The following is a 19,057-nucleotide window of genomic DNA, read 5'->3' on the forward strand; positions in this document are numbered from 1 at the left end:
CAAGATGGAAGACAAAAGAAAAGCTTGAAGAGAAAAGTGTATATGTGACTGGATTTGGAAAAGAAACGCTGGGTTTTAAAAATGTGTGCTTTTTTGTTTTTTTCATTTCATATGAAAGCAGAGAATCATAGCAAAAGTATGAGATGGTTAGACTGTAGAATAGATCACAAGATTCAGTAAATAGTTTTGGTACTACAGAATATAGAATTGCAAAAACCCACCAGAGAGAAAACAGCCTTTCAGTGGTTTGCAAACACATTCAGCTCAATATAGTCTCAACTCCAAAATACTGCCAAGGAATTCTCAATTCAGGCCAACGATTTAGCATGCCTGGCAATAATGCCAATCTAAATAAAAATAATAATTTGACTTAGGCCGCAGAGAATAAGTAGCCTATGGGACGCATGCAAAGCAAACCGTGCTTAATCATATCTGGCATGGAATTGAGTGAGGAAATGGCAGACAGTTGAATAATTATTCATCCAGCATATACATTATTCAACCTGGGTAACTGTCCATTACTTCAGTCAGGGCTGTCGCTTAGAATGAGGAATCTGAGTTCCCCCCACCTCCCCTCACTGACACCCACCCACACACACACGTTGGTATTGCTATACTTGTGAGGACATCAACATTTTAGGACAGCAGTTTTATAGATGCTATTTTTACCAGATTTGTTCTTTTCTTAACCCTAATCCAAAGCCATAGTTACTGTGTACTTCATTGCACACCAATCTATAGCATATCTACAAGCTACAATCACAAATAGCGCTGTGATGCATTGTGAGCTTTCCTTTATTTTTGGTGCACAACACAAGCATGCTGCAACCGAGTATAAATCACTCACAACTAACTCCAAGTCCTAAACCTGACCTCTAGATGCTTAATCCTAATCCTAAACCCAACCTGAAGCTTTTCATAATTGTAAGACTACCTTAACCATAAAAAAATACCATTTATGTTGTGTACAAGGAAAATTGTCCTCACAATGACTATACGTGTGCAGACTTGTAGTAATACAAGTACACACGCACTTATGCATGCGCGCACACACAGAATCATGGAGATTCAATATGTGAAATATAGATTGCCAAAAAAATCTCTGACGATTGAGTAGACATGGTCCACATTGTTAAGAAACGTGGAGATTCAACATGTAGGAGGTTTGCAGAAAGGTAAAATGGCAACATTTTTCTTTGGCAATTGGGTTGTTAAGGCAGTACCACACAGTATGGCCTATTTTGAAAAATGCTCTTTGGTTTGAACACACACGCGTGCTCACACACACACACACACACGCGCGCGCGCGCTCACACGCACACACACACACACCTGTAAGTGTACTCACCTTGATCGATGCTCCCGTCTGCTTTCCCCTTCTCCTGCAAACGAGAGAACACACACAAAAGTGGTTATTATGGGCTTGCAGCAGAGAGAAGAGAGAGAGTGAAAAAAAATAAAAACAGCCCTTGCTGCCTCTCTCAGGCAGACTCCCACGTGAACCACCACACTTCTTCCTCTCTCAGAGACGAGAGCAAGGACGTAGACACAAACAGAGGGACAGAGGAGGACGTAGACTCCAAACAGATGGAGATGGAGGATGGAGGGAACATTACAAATAAAAAGGGCAGACAGGGAGAGAGAGAGAGAGAGAAAGGGAGAGAGGGAACATGGCATTTGACATGGAGGAAGAGAAAAAAAGAGTCATGCCTTGGGCTAGTTTATCCGTCCTGTCTTAAAACAATACTTGGCATTGAGTCAGTGTGCGAAAGGCAGGGGGGCATTAGCTTAGCTACACATCTCCCAGTAGCTTAACTACTTTCAGATGGTAGCTTTCAAGTATTAATCTATTGGTTGTTTACCAGCTGGTTATGAACTTATACAGTACATGTCTGATATCTGCTGCTACTGTAGGTGATGTCTCTAACTTGCTCAAAAGACTGTGATATATCTGCTGCTATTTATATATGCTGCTAAATCTAGTGTCTACTTTCACTAGAGGCATATTCTGCCTCATTTTATTTCTATTTTGACCATGCACCTCATGTACAGTATATTTGAAGATTTGTCTTGTCTTGTATTTCTCTATTCTTCGATCCTGCAAAACATTGAGGTTGTACAATACATAATTTTACCACACTTCTATAACTGTAAACTCACGATGTGACAACAAAAGCTGAAGTTGAAGGGTAGCTTGACAAAAGCGACATCACCGCATTTTCAGTGGCACATCAATAATAAATGGCACAACAGAAGAGTTTTGAGTGCAGTCTCTTCAGAGAGAATTCTCCGTCTGCATCCATTTGTAGCTTTCATACAGTCATATGTTTTATTCAATCACTCAATGTCACAACATGTCCCCAGCAACATCACCAACAACATTAGGTACATACTGTAGCTTAGTGGGTAGAGAGAACTATGGTAATCAGAAGGTCACCGGTTCGTCTCCTGACCCTGGTTTACGTGTCGAAGTGTCCCTCAACAAAACAATCAATCCCTAACCCCCCCCCCCCCAGCCATCAGCTGGGTGAAGCTGAAAACTGAATTTCCCCTGCGAGACTAGGTACCGTAAATTTCGGACTATAAACCGCGACTTTTTTCCCATTTTTCGACCCTGCGGCTTATATAACGGTGCGGCTTATCTATGGATTTTTACAGCTAACGGCCACTAGGGGACCTCCTAAATCTATGGATTTTACACCCGCGGCTTATAGTCCAGTGCGGCTTATATATGTACAAATCATTCAATTTAGCAGCTGCGGCTTATATTCAGGTGCGGCTTATAGTGCGAATATTACGGTAATCTAATCTAAATTCAAATCAAGCAAAAGGCCAGGCCTCACCATGTTGAGTCATACACATTCTCTATGAGGATGTTAAGCCTTAGTGATAAGAATACAGGTACGCTATTTGATGCTTTTTTGACAGCTCTGTGCACGTTTTGCACACATGCAGGAAAAACTTTTGTATGTTCTTACACTGTAAGCCAACTTGCTGAACTAAATGGGTTGCTCTGATGGAAAAAAAAACAATACAAATTTGATCACAAAGAAATTAAAATCATTATGACAACTCTCATCCAACTGTGTAAGGTTAGTAATGCAGAGTGATACTAACTCAACACTATGATAAATATACTATATTATGATAAAAAAAAAAGAACTATATGTATGGTAACAGCAGGTATTAGGCCACTAATTATTCCACTCTGTAGTTCTGAATCTTCTAGAGAGTGAGAGAGAGACTGAGAATGTGTGTGCGTGCGTGCGTAATACAGTAGGTGGGCATTTACATATTGGTACTGTTAGATTTGCTAATTAATTACTCCAGGGACTGGAGCTATTGTACAGCAGCAGTATAGCGAGCAATTAAGGACTACTCAGGTTGGCCAAAAAACCTTAATAAAATGCACCCGATGTAGGCTCTCACACAAAAAAGGTCTTGATAGCTAAATCAATAAGCTACATACTGATTTCACCTACTACGTTTATCCAAAGTTACAGTAAATTCTGATCATTGTCCAAGTGAACATTATTATTGATTCAATGATTCAAAATCCACACACCCACACTTAACCACTTTCACAAGAATAGCAAAATGTTAGATCTATAAATTCAAAATGCGTCGCATCACAATGTGTTGTGCAGCTTGTAGATCGTTTATTTTTGCTACCTTTGTGTGACACCGTAGAGCGTAGACTGTAGTATGACGAAGTAGGGCTTTAATTTACAAAAACGTAAAAAGTTTAAACATGATACAAGGTTTCTGCCCGACAGCAAAATTGTGGATACATTTTTTTGATGTCACCTATAATGACATGCCCAAAATAGGGACGCCAGATTGGAAGTGGTTAAAGGTTAAGCACAGTTGGAATCGTTTGCCACTTCATGTGGGCGGGAAACCCTCAAATGGTTGAAGGCTAAATGGACTGAATTTACTGTACATTTATGCTTTTTCTGGTCTTCTGACCACTCAAATGCTCTTTACAATGTACTGTGCTTCACAATCACCCATTCACAAACACTGGCACAGCAGAACAGTGTTAAAGACCCTCCGATGTGAGAATAAAAACACACACATTCCCTGTTTTAATACATTTACTTGGCAGGTGTTCAAGACAAAAAGTTGTTCTCAAAGTGGGTTCTGGGACCCCAAGGGGTCCTCCGTCCTTGAGGGGGTTCCAGGGGGGCCCTCAAGTAAAATTAGATAATAAAAAAATATTTGTGAAACATTTTAACAACGCAAATCTTGAATGGGGATCCCTGGCATAAAATATTTTCTGATGGGGGTCTGCGGCCAAATTCCCCTACCCCAGTCGCATTATTATCTATTCTATATTAAAACACTATGCAGTTTGATGTGTCTCATATTTGAACAAAAAGAACAGGAGTCGGGTATGGAACAGAGCAGTTCTTCCGACAAAAGAAGTACACAGCAGAAATGGAGGTGTTGTGACAGTTTGCATTGGTGCAGATCTGGTTGAGTAATGAGGCTCAACGATAAAAAAAAACAATTTGCATATCTCCAAAAAACCTCTTGACTTAAGCCTCAGTAGTCACGACGGCATCGCTCACTGAAAGCAGCAGCTCTTCTTGTAGATCTGCTATTTATAGCGAGCGACACCGTCGTGCGACGGCCTCTCAGGCTCACATCCTGCAAAGCGTAGCTGTCGGGCAGAAATCTCTTATCTCCCTATTTAAACTTTTGGTGTTTTTTCGTACATTAATGCCCCTACTTGATCTTACTACAGCGTCACACAAGTATCAAAAGTATCAAAAGTAGCAGATCCACAAGCTCATTTTGAGCTTGTGGATCTGCTGTTTTGCTATTTTTGGATTTTGAATCCTGAAAAGTATAGCAGTTTTGGACGTTTCCACCTGACAGAGACGAAAGGTCCTATAAAAAAATACATATTTCAGTGTTTAACCCATTCAATCCGGGAACGCATCTACAAATGTCTTCTAAATCCTAACTGGTTTCTGAAAAACGTATGTTGCTATATCAGTGGTGCTCAAACTTTTTCATATCAAGGACCCCCAAAATGACATGTATTTGGCCGCTGTCCACCATCTCAAAATATATAGTTCCAGGGACCCCCCAGAAGCAAAGATTTGAGTTACAAATGTTCGCTTTAAAAAATATATATTCAAAGATTTGCACCAATTTTCAAGATTTTTCAAAAATAGCAGATCTACAAGCTCATAACGCGGCACTCTGTGCCGCGTTATGAGCTTGTATATCTGCCATTTTTGAATAGCCAAAGAAATCTTAAAATGACACAGATGCGTTCCCGCACACAACATGGCCTCTTGTCAATCCCTCTCTCGCTCTCTTTCTCATTATTTTATATCCTGTACTTTGAAAGCATTCTCTTCAATGTCCGCCCCCACCCCTCTCTCCCCAACTCTCTCTCCCTCCCTCCCTCCCTCCCCCACCGCCTCTTTTTCACTGCCATCTGGTTGTTATAATTGCAGACATACGTCCTCATCATGACAAGAGCACAAACTGTCTCTGTATCTTCTTGGGCGCTACAGTTGACTTGCTTCCCCAGACCAATACGAGCATAAAAAGGTGAGAAACAAATGATCAAACAAGGCATTTACCCTAGAGATGTACAAAGATTTACACTACTAGACAATGCATTATATACTGTATATATATTACAGTGTATTAGCCAATACAAGGTCTCATAACTGGTAAATAAAATGTCTCATCAGGAAGTAAAATACACAGCCTTATTGCAATTTTAATGGTTATTGTATGTCGTTAACCACAGTTGGAGTGTTGTGATGCATTACAATGCATCACAACAGTGTCACCTTTTTATGTTTAAGAAAAGAAGACTGGGAATATGACTCTCTCAGCCTGACTCCATGGCCACCTGTGACGTCAGTAAATTATGACATCAGTCGCTGCGACATATCTATTTCCATGACGTATGATTCCAAATCTGGGCAAGGTTGCACCTGATCAGAGCCCTATTAAATTCCATAATTAAATGAAATATTTCAAAAACTATAAAAGATGTAATGTGAATAACAGAAGGCTAGACTCATGCAGGGCAATGCTGTAAAAACAGCTTAAAGACTATTAACGCAACACCAGCTTCACCCAACCGGTCGGTTGAATCGACCGACATTGACGTTCATTGAAGTTCTTACACGCTTAATCTGAGCTAAAAAGAAAGATTTTTTATTATTATTTTGTATCAGTTATTTGTGACAAGGAAATAAAAAGGAAAGAGGAACAAGGGAACAAGGTCTTACAAGGAACAGCTGGAGAAGTGTTAAGGCAGACATTTCCGAGAGTGGGCTAAACTGGGGAGAACAGCCAACTTACACAAAAGAACCGTGTTAAGTGGAGGACATTTGTCAATGGCCTGTGGTCTCTGGAGGAGCAAAGGGCTTAAGTCGAGTAAGTGAAAGGGGCTCACACACATGGCTAGGGCTCATCCTGCGTGGAGCATGAATGTACTCAACAAATCCATCGCAATACAACCAGGCTGATCTAGGAGTTGACATGGTCTACGAGCATTGGGTTGCAGACACAATTTTTTAGGTGGCTGCTGTTCTGCCTGGAACACAATAGCCTAAATGTAACTACTCTGGAACGATGCAAGTCAGAAACGATGACCGTTGGGAACACATGTCCCTCCGGTTATGCAATACCAGTTGTACTCGTTGTACCTGCTGTCAGAGTATTTGTCTGCTTGTCTCGCTTTTATGCCCATGGAGATCTCTATCTGTCCGCTTGTGTCCCTTTTATGTCCATATATGGGGATTACTGTATCTGTCTGTCTGTCCCTTTTAAGCCCATATATGGAGTTCATGTCAGGCATGTCCAAATGTGAAGTCCAGGCCAGACTATGACATCACTACCTATGACATTATATTGATGACATCTGGATACTCCATATAATGTTGATTAACGGATTTATCAGTATTTGTTGCCAGACCCAGAGGGTCGGCCTACATGAGGCTTTGTCCCTGTTTCGTCCATATATGGGGATAAATGTCTGTCCATCTTTTGTCCCTCTTTCGTCCATATATGGGGATGTCGGAATTGTTCCTCTGCACACACGTCAAGTGAAGTCCGGCCATTCAGTCCCCCCTTTCGTCCATACATGGGCATAGAAGGGACCTCTGAAAAGGGACACAGGCTGACACGTCATGTGAAGTCCGGCTTAGCCGTGACGTAGTGCTCTGATCTTATAAAGTACTTATTCTGGGTCTGGCAGAACCAGGTCTCCTGGTCTTGTTTCTGGAGATCCTCAGATCCGACCGACTTTCACTCAGCGCATCACTCCCTCGGGTCCTCGGGCCGCGTGCATTTTCAGAGCAAGTTTATTTTAATGATCAATCAATACACTACACTTTAAAAGATCCTTATCACAATTAAAACTATATTTTTCAAGGTTTTAAAGAAAACGTGCCATACCAAAATCTATTGCCAATAATTTGGGGGCCCACTTGCAATAAACCACCGGTTGAGAAACTGTGCCTTACAGTATGTCCGTGATGCTAGCTGCTTATCTTGCAAGCTTGTTCACTGAGGTCACATGACACATTCTTTTCAGCAGGGCCTGCAGGGTGGATGCCTGGTGGCGTATTGCTCCCTCTCACTATTAGGAGTGTAAGTAAGCCTTGCCAAGCCCTGTGGCCCATAGGGCCTATCTCCTGTTTCTGTAGTGTGAGGCAGCTTGATGTACGAGTACAGCCCCTGGACATGATGCTAGCATGTCGCAGGGACTTACCCCCACTCCAACCCTACTCCCTGCTTGAGTACCAAGCAGGGCAGGGAGGCAGTGGGACCCATTTTTATAATCTTTGGTATGACCCGACCAGAGATCGAACCCCGACCTCCCACTCTCAAGGGCAGACACTCTAACCACAAGGCCACTGAGCTGGTGAGGAGTATTACTGCAAAAAGATGCCGGGTCCATCCAGAGAGACTGAGTGAAATGACACAAAGTTGAAGATATTTTAAAAAACCTACAAGATTTTGGGGCATTTTAGAAAACATTCAGGGCTGCAGCCCAAGAAGCCACCACCTCGCTCTGCCGGTGCCCATGACATTTTGAGGTATTGTGTGTGGAAGTGAAAATGTTGGCGCCAAGAGTGGCGCATGAGCCAAGGCTGTTTTGTCACCAAAAAGAGTGGAGGCCATTCTCCAGTTATATGCAATTATATGGAAAATATCCCAATGACTTCCTTTTATAATTTTATTTCATGCCTTCCATCCATGGGCGCCAAATAATGGAGAAATAATTCTGGCCTGCTATTCTAAGTTGAGTTAAAAGTTACAGCTAGTTTTACTATTGAGGCCACCCATTGTTAAGGTGTATTCAATCATTGTACCGTTTTGATCAGAGAGCCAAACATAATTAAAATGGTTTTGTTGCAGTAGCATTCATTCAGGTACACTTATCGCCATGCCACATGCAGTGACAACTGTATTTAACTGTACAGACTCCACTGTATATCATACTCTGCAGTCTAAAACTGCTCTAGCCCAGTGGTACATTTCCACAAACACATTTTCTTGAGAGCTATAGGCCTCCATCTTGGCACCCATTTAAGCACACTGACTAAATAAAGGGGTCTAACATCGCTGCTGCTACAGACTGAACGCATTTAGTGGAAATGCAGTTAGAACAGCAGGGCAATTCCAAGCCAAGCTGTGTCTGATATTATGGGATGTTGGCTGAATATGTCCACTCCACCCCCCGCCTTCTCTATAAGGGGTTGCTGTGTAGGCACTCTTAATTCAAGCACCCATATGTTTTGTAACCCCCCCGCCCCCCCCCCCCGCCCCCCACCCCCTCCCCACCCCCACCCACACACACACACACACACACACACACTTTAATTCCAGTCAACATAAGAACCCTCATGTGGAATTAGCTGTCTGCATGCCAAGTCAGCTTCCGCCGCTTCAGTATATTATTTGCTAAATGACAAAGGCGGTAGCCTCCCTCAGACTTTGATAAGGAGGAGTGTGTTGATACTTTTGACCCAGTCTGTAAAATATCCATAATGCTTGAAGAGGAGGGGGGGGGGGCAGATGAGGGCAGGGAGAGTGCCAGGAGAGCCAATCCTATTCCATTTTAATACCCCGACAGTGGCACGCCGCGATAAGCTCAGTCTATCTATCTGTGTATTCACATACTACATTATTAGGCAAAGAAGGGCTCACCTACCTATATTCTTTATACATTTTGTTGCCATCGGACAGAAACCATACCACTGGCAAGGTGTTGTCAGTGATATCGATCCTGTGTGTGTGTGTGTGTGTGTGTGTGTGTGTGTGTGTGTGTGTGTGTGTGTGTGTGTGTGTGTGTGTGTGTGTGTGTGTGTGTGTGTGTGTGTGTGTGTGTGTGTGTGTGTGTGTGTGTGTGTGTGTGTGTGTGTGTGTGTGTGTGTGTGTGTGTGTGTGTGTGTGTGTGTGTGTGTGTGTGTTAGTTAGCAAGATGACCTAAGAATGTAAGGTCAGACTGTCATGAAACATGTAGGGAATGACCTGTATACTGCCCCAATGTTTGGGGCTGAAGGTGTTTGTGTGTGTGTGTGTGTGTGTGTGTGTGTGTGTGTGTGTGTGTGTGTGTGTGTGTGTGTGTGTGTGTGTGTGTGTGTGTGTGTGTGTGTGTGTGTGTGTGTGTGTGTGTGTGTGTGTGTGTGTGTGTGTGTGTGTGTGTGTGTGTGTGAGTGAGTGAGTGAGTGAGTGAGAAAGAGATCTAAGGTTCTGACCACATGATGCTTGATGTCACATCTAATCAACTTCTCATGCCAGACACCGTTTATGGCTTTACATTATGTGTTGTTGTGAGCTGCTTCTCATGCTCAAGTGCACTTGCGTTTGTATTTCTTTTATGCAGCCCGACACTACCATAAATCGTTGGCCCGAACCCAGCCCTACCCGACAGGCTTTTTCTGGCCCCGTCGGGCTCGGGCTGAAACTGATAACCGTTGTTATTATGCTTCTGTAGTTCCAAGAGACAAAAGGAGTTTCTGAGAGAAAAAATAAAATGACTCCTTCCAAATTAATGTGCTAATCTCTCCCACACAGAAGGGCAAAGCAGGGTAGGTGGAGAGGATTTTCTATGGCTAATGACATATGATAACCAGCACCTATTCATATCCAGCCCCTATTCATATCACCTCCAAATGTGATAATAATAAAATGAATTATTTTGTTTTATTCTTACAGTAGTGGCCTAAAACGTAACAAACAACAGATTCATCAAGGTGGTGTCATGGGGATGGTTCACTGATTCATTTAGTACAAATAATAATATTATGTTTGTTTGGTATTAGTAAGTGGATTAGAAATAACCAAAGACTTTTCTGTGCAAATAACTCTTCACATTACTTCTGTCTGTCATAACAACTCAAGTGTTCTCTAATGCGACAGCAACAGTCTTCACCCCTTGACCATAATGAGTTGAAAATAAAATATCCAATTCTTTTCTTTTCTTTTTGTTTTATACAGCATTCATGCTTAGTGCAGACACACTGTGGGTGTCAAAATAAACACGTCGTGGTATTTTGTTTTTCAGGTCTGAAGCTTCAACAGAGATGAAGATTGGTTATGAAATAACTTTGTTGCTATCTGCTTCATCTGCCATTATAGGAACATTCAACTCGCTGCCAATGACCAATTTCACACATTCGATTCCCCCCCCCCCAATCTTTCATTCTTATCTCACCCCTGTCTCTTCCCCATCTGCCTTCACTGTGTATGGGTTTTTGTTATTTACCACCCTTTCTCACTGTAGTTTTCATTGCCTTTAGACCAGGGGTGGGCAGAATTTCTTACCAGAGGGCCATACTGACTTCGATAACGTGAGTGAAGGGCCACACACTGGACAGTTGAATTGAAACGTGGAACACACAGTGCTCAATTATGTTAAAACCGCATGCATTTTGGTAGACAATATGATAGATTGTTTTACAACAGGCTATTTACCAGGTTTTACAGCTGTATGTGTCACTCTGCTGTACTCTGAGGTTACAATGAAAAGATTACTTACGTAAACAATGCAGTATCAACATTTTAATTAACCAACTCATTTATATCTTGCCAGTTGTGCTGCCAAGCATGCTGGTGTGCCGTGAGACGATTCCAGGTGTGCTTTGGGATTTTATAAACAAGCGAGAACGCATGTACGTCCACACTATAAAGTGCCAGATGCATGCAGGGCAGAAGTCAAAATCTAACAATGGAGGTGTGTTTTTTGCCATTTCCATTGTCTGAGGCTCGAAACGTTACATACTATGGTGAATACATTATAAACTTTTGGAGCATGATCAATGTTCACAAACAGCTGAAGACTGCCAGCCAGCAAATTGGTGCTGTGGGAACAAAACACACGGGAGTCGGTCACGAGGCCGATCCACATTAACATACATGGATGTACTCAAGAAAGATGCAGGAGCACAAAGCACCAACGAGCAAGGCAGAGGTATGGAGAACCGGGATGACTGGAAGCGACAATGGAGTGCTCACTAGAGAGATGATCCACTTTGGGATTTTGTGACATCATTATTGCAATATATTATATCGTCACTGTCAGTCAGAAACCAGCTAAAAAATAATAATGTATCTATCTATTTTTTTATTTTATTTTATTTATTTTTAATCCCACGATTTTGTAACCCTATTTTTTACACCCAGTGCCAATTGTCTATGTAATCCTGGGCACTACCTTCCCTCTGCCAACCTAGTGAGGCCAGGGCCGAGCTCATGCCTCCTTCAATGCATGAGAGCCAACTGACCTTCTTGTCACCTGACATCTATCTATTGAACACCCTTTACATCTGTGTGTGGGTTTTACAAATATTGAACAAATGAAAAGTATTAAAAAAGCGCTTCTGACTAAACCTAACTCCATTGGGTCCTCAAACACCTAACTCCAACGTGTGGAGTTAGGTGGTTTGTCCCCCATTGATTAGAATGACGAAGTCAGATGGAGAAAAACCCCATCTCCACATTAATGGTCAAAAACCTCCTAACTCCACTTGAGCTGTATTTGGGTAAAGTGATGATGATATAAGGACACATTCAAGTATCTGACCATGTATAAAGTCACCATACAGACTTTGATGAGGGAGTATTGTGTTGTTCTAAAAACATGTTTTATTATTCCTGAAAAGTTAACATTTTGGACATAGCTGGTTTCTGCCCGACAAAAAAACCTGGCATACCTATTTTGAGACTAGTTTGGAATGTCGCGATGCAATGTGAGCTTGTAGACAGGCTATTTTAGCTGTTTTTGAACGTTTTGTCAAAGTATGCAATAAGACTAAGGGCTTTTTATTTAGTATTAGTAATTAAAAGAATCACACCCAGTGTGAAGTGGGCGGTGTGGTCATCACAGTGGTCATCATAGTGATGGAAGCTCACTTCCAAAAACATAACATTTTGGAAGTGCATAATCCTATTTATAGGTTATTAATGTCATCATGTGTCTCGCTAGCCAATCACAGTGCTGAATAGAGTCAGCCAATAGAGTCAGCCAATCACAGTACAGCTAGGGGTCTACTAATGGGCCAATCACAGTGCAGGAAACTAATACTAATGAGGTGTCCCAACCCCACTTATAAGGGCGGCTACACCGCCCAAAAATAAACATTTACAGAGTGATATAATACATTATAGAGGCTATTCTGCACGGATTAAATGGATACAGGTGTGCCTTGATGAAACTTGAAGTATAATCATTTTACTGCAATAAAGTACCAGCAGTATTGGGTGTATGTGACAAAAAACACCATTGAACCCGTAATTACACCACAGCAACAGTCATTCTGTTCAATGCATAGTGGCTTTTAAACAGTCACTGTAAATCAAGTGTGTAAAGTGTGACGTAAGTCTGAAAGGTTTTCTTTAGTGCGGTGGTTCTCAAATTGGAGTCCGGGGACTACCAGGGGTCCTTGAGGGGGTTCCAGGGGGGTCCACAGCAAAATGTGTTAATATGGCATCAAAATCAGTTTAACCACTTTAAACCTATATACATCAGCTATTTGAAAAAAGCCGCTTCGACACAATGTGAGTTGTGTGAAAAGTTTGGAGTATTTTTTGAAACATTTTAACAACACAGATCTTGTATGGCACAAAATATTTTCTGATGGGGGTCACGTCCAAATACATGACATGAAAGACGTTTGAGAACCACTGCTTTAGTGTTACCAAGGTGACATGACTGTATAGTTAAGTAAACAGAGATCTGCCAGACTGGTTTGTGATTGCTTTCATACCATGTGGACAATAGACACACACATAACAAAGGAAAAAAAATCCATCCCTTTATATAACCATTGCAAACCCCTTCAACTGTTTTCAAACTGTTGCCAAAATCAGGCCCCCTGTGGACTCGTGTAAAATCTTGCACAAACCCTGGAAGCATAGAATTCTTGAATTTCAGGGAGTTTGACAAGCTCAAGTGTGGGAGGCATTAGAGGTTGGTTGGCCTGAATTGGCCTCCGTCAGACTATTTTCAGTCAACTTTTCTGGAGGTAAACAACTCAACTTGGCTGACACGGACACGGAGCTCCAGAATTCTTGTCTGTGCTCTGTTTACTTCAAGTTTGTTTCACTGGTGCTGCTTGTTCGTCTTTCGTTCAAACTGATCTCCACTGGTCCCAGCGACAAGGGAGCAGTGTTGGAAGAAGTATTCTGTTTTTTAAGTAAAAGTAGCAATATAGTTACAAGTAAAAGTCCTGTATTAAAAATGTTACTTGAGTAAAAAATGAAAATAACATTTTTGGCGATATACTATTATCTGCTCATTATGAATGTCGCATTTCACAATGTATTTCAAAATGTGTCTAACTTTGTTGAAAATAGCCGATCTACAAGCTCACAACTAGTATTTCCCACACCAAATCTCTATGCCAACAAATAGCAGATCTACAAGTTCACAACGCGTCACAACACAACGTTGGTAATGAACTAAGTACTAACTGGCATCACAGCCTCTCCTCAGATGCTGTGAGCACCACAGCACCAAGGCACACGCACTGTGGGATTTGTCAACTCACAATTTAGGCATGAAAGAAAAAAAGAAAAGGAAAAAAAATAGCTGGCACCGGTTATTAGTTCCTGAAGCTTTCCTCGACGCATGCCACATAATTACGTGATCCAATTCACCCAGAGGGTCGACTTTAAAGTCTGCTGCCAATTGACAGCTTCTTAGCTCCCCGTTCTGGCTGGATAGACGGGGGGATGCCTGGGACTGTGTTTTTTGCGTTAAGGGATGTAAGGGGACAGAACCACTGGGGCAAAATGACATTGTGAAGCCAGCTGCCAAACTGGCAGAGCCCAAAGTGAGTCAGACCTAGAACAGACCAGGGGATGCATGCTTCATTTCACAAAGAATTGGGGGGACCACAGGGCTGAGCGGCGTGTGTGTGTGTGTGTGTGTGTGTGTGTGTGTGTGTGTGTGTGTGTGTGTGTGTGTGTGTGTGTGTGTGTGTGTGTGTGTGTGTGTGTGTGTGTGTGTGTGTGTGTGTGTGTGTGCTAGCGAGCTGTGTCTGTATTCTTTCGTGATGCAAACAGACAAGTCATCCTATATTTGTTAGAACCTAACCTGTGCCTTCTGTTATGTCGTAAACACGTGTTAACCACTTGAACCCAAGCATTCGGGGAACGTTCTACAAGCCAATCTACAAGCTCACAATGTGTCGCATTGCGGCACGTTGTGAGTTTGTAGAACGGCTATTTTTGGCACAGAGATTTAGTGTAAATGGAAAAAAGCTGTCCAAGTACAGTCAACTCAGGTCCAGTTTACGAAGTCTAGAGGGTTTTTAAGGACGATGTTTAAGCTTGATAGAACAAAAGTTTCTTGAGTAAGTCATGAAAGCCCAAATGAATTAGCTAAAGTACTTTGGCTGAGCTAATTCAAAAAATGCACCCGTGAAATAGCAGAAATTAAATATTAGGAGAGCATTTAACTTATTCCCTCAAAGCCATATTGCATGTGGACTCAAAAACAGAGGCTGGGGTTTAAAAATAATTAGACTTAAATATAGAAGTACATGGAAGATTAAAAACAAATTGGCTGTAAAGCGGACAGCACACTTCAGAAGAAGTTCAATTTTGTTCGGCTTGCCAAAACCAAAGAAGTTCTCTGTGGACAAACTTGTTTTATATTTGATGTGGTTTCACTTTGAGCACTGACCATTCCATCAGTTAAAAGGATCCCTGGCTCATAAGCCAAATGTGCCTTGATACATTATAATTGCCCTCTATAACTCAAATTTAAAACACCTAGAATATTGTATTTATTTTAGAAATAGCTCATCTTTTACTGAAGGGGGACAACACCCGTCACATGTTTGTCCATGTGTGGTCCAGCCCTATGGACTGTATGGAATGCATATGCTAATAAAACATATTTTTTAAAAATCAAGCTATTATTATTATAAGTGCAGTGGTTCTGCATGTGCATGTGCACAAAAAGGCTCATACTGTCAGTGTGCAAGCTCCATCAAGCAGTAAATGTTGTATGCCTAGTTTGCCTACGCCTAAATATAATGCTTAACCACATTAACCTGGTGTCCCTAATATGGTCTCCAAATAGCAAACATTGCGGATCTACAAGCTTAAGTGACAAAAATAATTACAAGTAAATATGTTCCCATCAACTAAAGTATAAAGAAGACACAAAAGAATTATCTGAAAAATGGCATAACGTACAATGTTTTAGCTTTTTTTAAGAAAAGAACAATATAATGACTTTCACTCTCTTACTGACACACACACACACACACACACACAATTTTGGGAGGTGGGGGGGGGGGGGGGGTTCCGTACCCCAGCCCCAGTGTTGATTTCGTCGACTAAAACTATGACGAAATGTTTTCGTCTACTACCTTTTTTCACTGACGAACACTAAATAAGAACTAAATAAAAACTAGGCTACGACTAAAACTAAGACTAAATATATTGACAATTTCGTCAACAAATAAAAACTAGACTAAAATGTTAGGGAGGGTCAAGTGGAGAAGAGATCCAGTAGAACTAAAAGACAAGTCGTTTTATGTTTGGTTGCGCTCGGGTGTTGCGCTCTGAAAATAGCAGATCTACAAGCTCGCAGCGCGTTGTGAGCTTGTAGATCGGCTATTTTCAGCATGCAACCAAATCAGCCATTACGACGCCATCACGGCCATTTTAGTCGACTAAATCAACTGTAGATTTAGTCGACTATAATCTTATGATATTTAGTGGACTAAAACTAGACTAAATTAAAACATTTCAGGTGACTAAAATATGACTAAAACTAAATGGAATGTTATTCAAAAGACTATGACTAAAACTCAATAAAGATTTGGTGTCAAAATCAACACTGCCCAGCCCTAGATCGGGAGCAAATCTCGGGCATCATTATCCCCTCTGTGAGCGGTTCAGAGATCCAATGTTAATCCTCCTAGAGTAGCTCACAGGACGGCCCGACAATTTTCATTTGGATCGTTTATCTGGATCGTTATTGTCTGAGTGGAACGGCACACGAACGACGGGAAGACAGTCAACAAGGAAACAGACGTGAAGTGAATGAATGGATTTTCAGCACAGAGACCGTTCCAAACAAACGGTGGTGCGTTGGACAGCTGAGGCTTGTAGACATGTGGGAAGAACACTGTCTATAACGTGTCTTCACAGACATACCTGTATATATCCCAACCGTCCGTGACCACTGCAAATTAAACCGTCTCCGTTCGTTATTTACTTCAGCTACTGCTGCTGCTACCACGTGTGAGATCACGTGTGATTAAATTATGTGAGGTTCTGCGTTTGGGCAACCCTGACAATCTGAATAGAAGTGTGTGATGCCTAAAATCGTGTAAAATCTGAAAAGAGCATCTTAGAAGATTATCCTGTAGTGCGTGATCCTTATGTGTGTGAGTCCAGCTTAAATAGTAACTACGTTGGAACACAGGTTCTTCCATTTCCTTAAAAAGTAACAGTTTTGGACGTACAAGGTTTTTGCCAGACAGAGACGATATGTACGTTTTCACCATGCAGACACAGTATCCATGCCGTTAAGAGCTCTTGTCCTCATGAGCATAAGGTACAACAAACAGCCACTCCACAGCAGTGGCTGCTGGGACGAACTTCCATTATTTGGACGCTCAAAGTCATACAGCAGAGAAGTAATTGACTTTCAAGTGTGTGTGGCTGTGTGGCTGTGTGTGAGTGTGAGTGAGTGTGTGTGTGTGTGTGTGTGTGTGTGTGTGTGTGTGTGTGTGTGTGTGTGTGTGTCAGAGGGATGCACTCGTGAATAATTCTACTGTGTAACTGATAAACTAACAACAGTATCTCTCTCTCTCTCTCTCTGTCTTGCTCCCTCAATCTCTGTGTGTCTGTCTGTCTGTCTGTCTGGCTGGCTGTCTCTCTCTTCTTTCCTGTCAGCTAAATTCCTGCCCTGCAGAAGACAAATGAGTGAGAGACAGAGAGAGAGACAGAGAGAGAGAGAGAGAGAGATCCCTGCCTCAGACTGAATGGTAACTATGCCACCCTATGACCTGTGTTCTCTAAAAAGCAACGTTTGTTTCCTTTATTTTGCACATTCACTCTAACCTCACTCCGTCAAATGGAAGAAGCTTGCGACACACATTTTGTTTCACAGCGTACTTGCATCTGAGACTTCGGGCGCAGAATCGATGACAGACGGAGTTTCATTTTTTCAAGTTACTAGGCAGGTGATTGGATGATCCCGCCCCTAGCAGCCGCTGATTGGTTCGTATGCGCAGCGGTTCGGGCAGCTTTACTCTGTGAGCAATCCCAGACCCTCCTTCCTGAAACCAAATGCAATGCAATGCATGAGATTTCCGGAGGGAGGGGGTGTTTACCAGGCTACATTCACTCTAGGATACCTCAAAATCTGTTAACTGCACTCGCTTTGTGTAAAATGCACAATTAATCTCTGTGTGTGGAGTAAATGAGCTGAGAGGAAGGAAAGGGAAAGAGAGAGATGTGCCAGAGGGAATGAGGGGATGAGGAGAATACAAGATAGTGTCGCATTGATGGATGATGAAGAGTGGAAGTTAAACACCTAACCCTAACCCATGTTTATGTATCAAGATTATTAAAGTTAACTCAAACTAACAAAGTAACAAAAACTAGAATAAAAAATGGTGCTTGACAAAAACAAGTCAACCAAAACAAACAAAAGTTTTCATGTTTGTCAATTCATTTCAGCTAGTATTTTTGGCTGTATATGAAATCTATCTTCCATTGTTTCTTAGCGGTGCCAGTTTTGACTGCCTAAGTGTTATGTTTTTTAATTAGACAATAATGTTTCTATTATAAAAACCTTTTTTTAATCTCATCCCTAACAAATACCACAAAATACAACAACAAACTAAAGAAACTAAAATACCAATAAAACGACACATAAACTAAGCCTTTCACAAAACTAAACTAGTTAATCCATTTTAAAAACGTATTAAAAATAAATTGAAATTGAAAAAAATGAGAAAGAACTATAACCTTGGTGAGTGTGTGCATGTGTGTACGTGTGTGTTACCATTGAGTGTGGTTCCTGTGTGGAGCTGATGTGTTGTGTGCTGGCTGCATCCATCCTGTCTCTCCCACGGCTCTTGTGGCCCTCGGCCCTCCAGCACACGGAGGTCACCAGCAGAATGGCTCCAGCCGCAGCCCAAACACCCAGGCTGCCCATCAGCGTCTACCTGGATGGAACAATAAAGCACAATTATACAACAACTCCACCAGGGTGAACATTATCAACTCAACTCTTATTTAGAGGCGGTTTGTTTGTTTTAACCACAAGAACCCCAGCGTCCCTGTTCTGGGGGGGGTGAACATTCTGCGGAAAGAGACGATCTACAAGCTCACAGCGCATCAAAATGTGTCAAGCTGTGAGCTCGTAGATCATCTATTTTTGGCAAAGAGATTTTGTGTAGGGGGGGGGACAAGGATAGACCCCCCTGGTGGATCCCAGTCAACGAAGTATATAGGGTTTAAAAAGTGGTTAACCTTTGTTCATCGAGAGAAACCTTGAGCCATGTCCAGTGTCCACACTAATCCGGATGAATTT

At 41.8% G+C, this 19,057-nt stretch overlaps 1 protein-coding gene across 1 annotated transcript in view; it reads right to left on the reverse strand.

Moving 5' to 3' along the window:
* The window catches only part of fstl4 (follistatin-like 4), a gene marked incomplete at both ends in the record, with an annotated part of 288,121 nt that extends 269,442 nt beyond the window's left edge, over positions 1-18,679 (reverse strand). Inside the window, 2 exons of the mRNA XM_080435198.1 lie at positions 1,349-1,382; positions 18,527-18,679. Of these exons, the coding sequence (XP_080291324.1) occupies positions 1,349-1,382; positions 18,527-18,679 (187 nt within the window). The remainder of the gene's footprint in view (positions 1-1,348; positions 1,383-18,526) is intronic.
* Between the last annotated feature and the right edge of the window lie 378 nt (positions 18,680-19,057).

The sequence above is a fragment of the Gymnoscopelus braueri genome (assembly GCF_963280865.1).
Source record: "Gymnoscopelus braueri genome assembly, chromosome: 8".
Classification (NCBI taxonomy): domain Eukaryota; kingdom Metazoa; phylum Chordata; class Actinopteri; order Myctophiformes; family Myctophidae; genus Gymnoscopelus; species Gymnoscopelus braueri.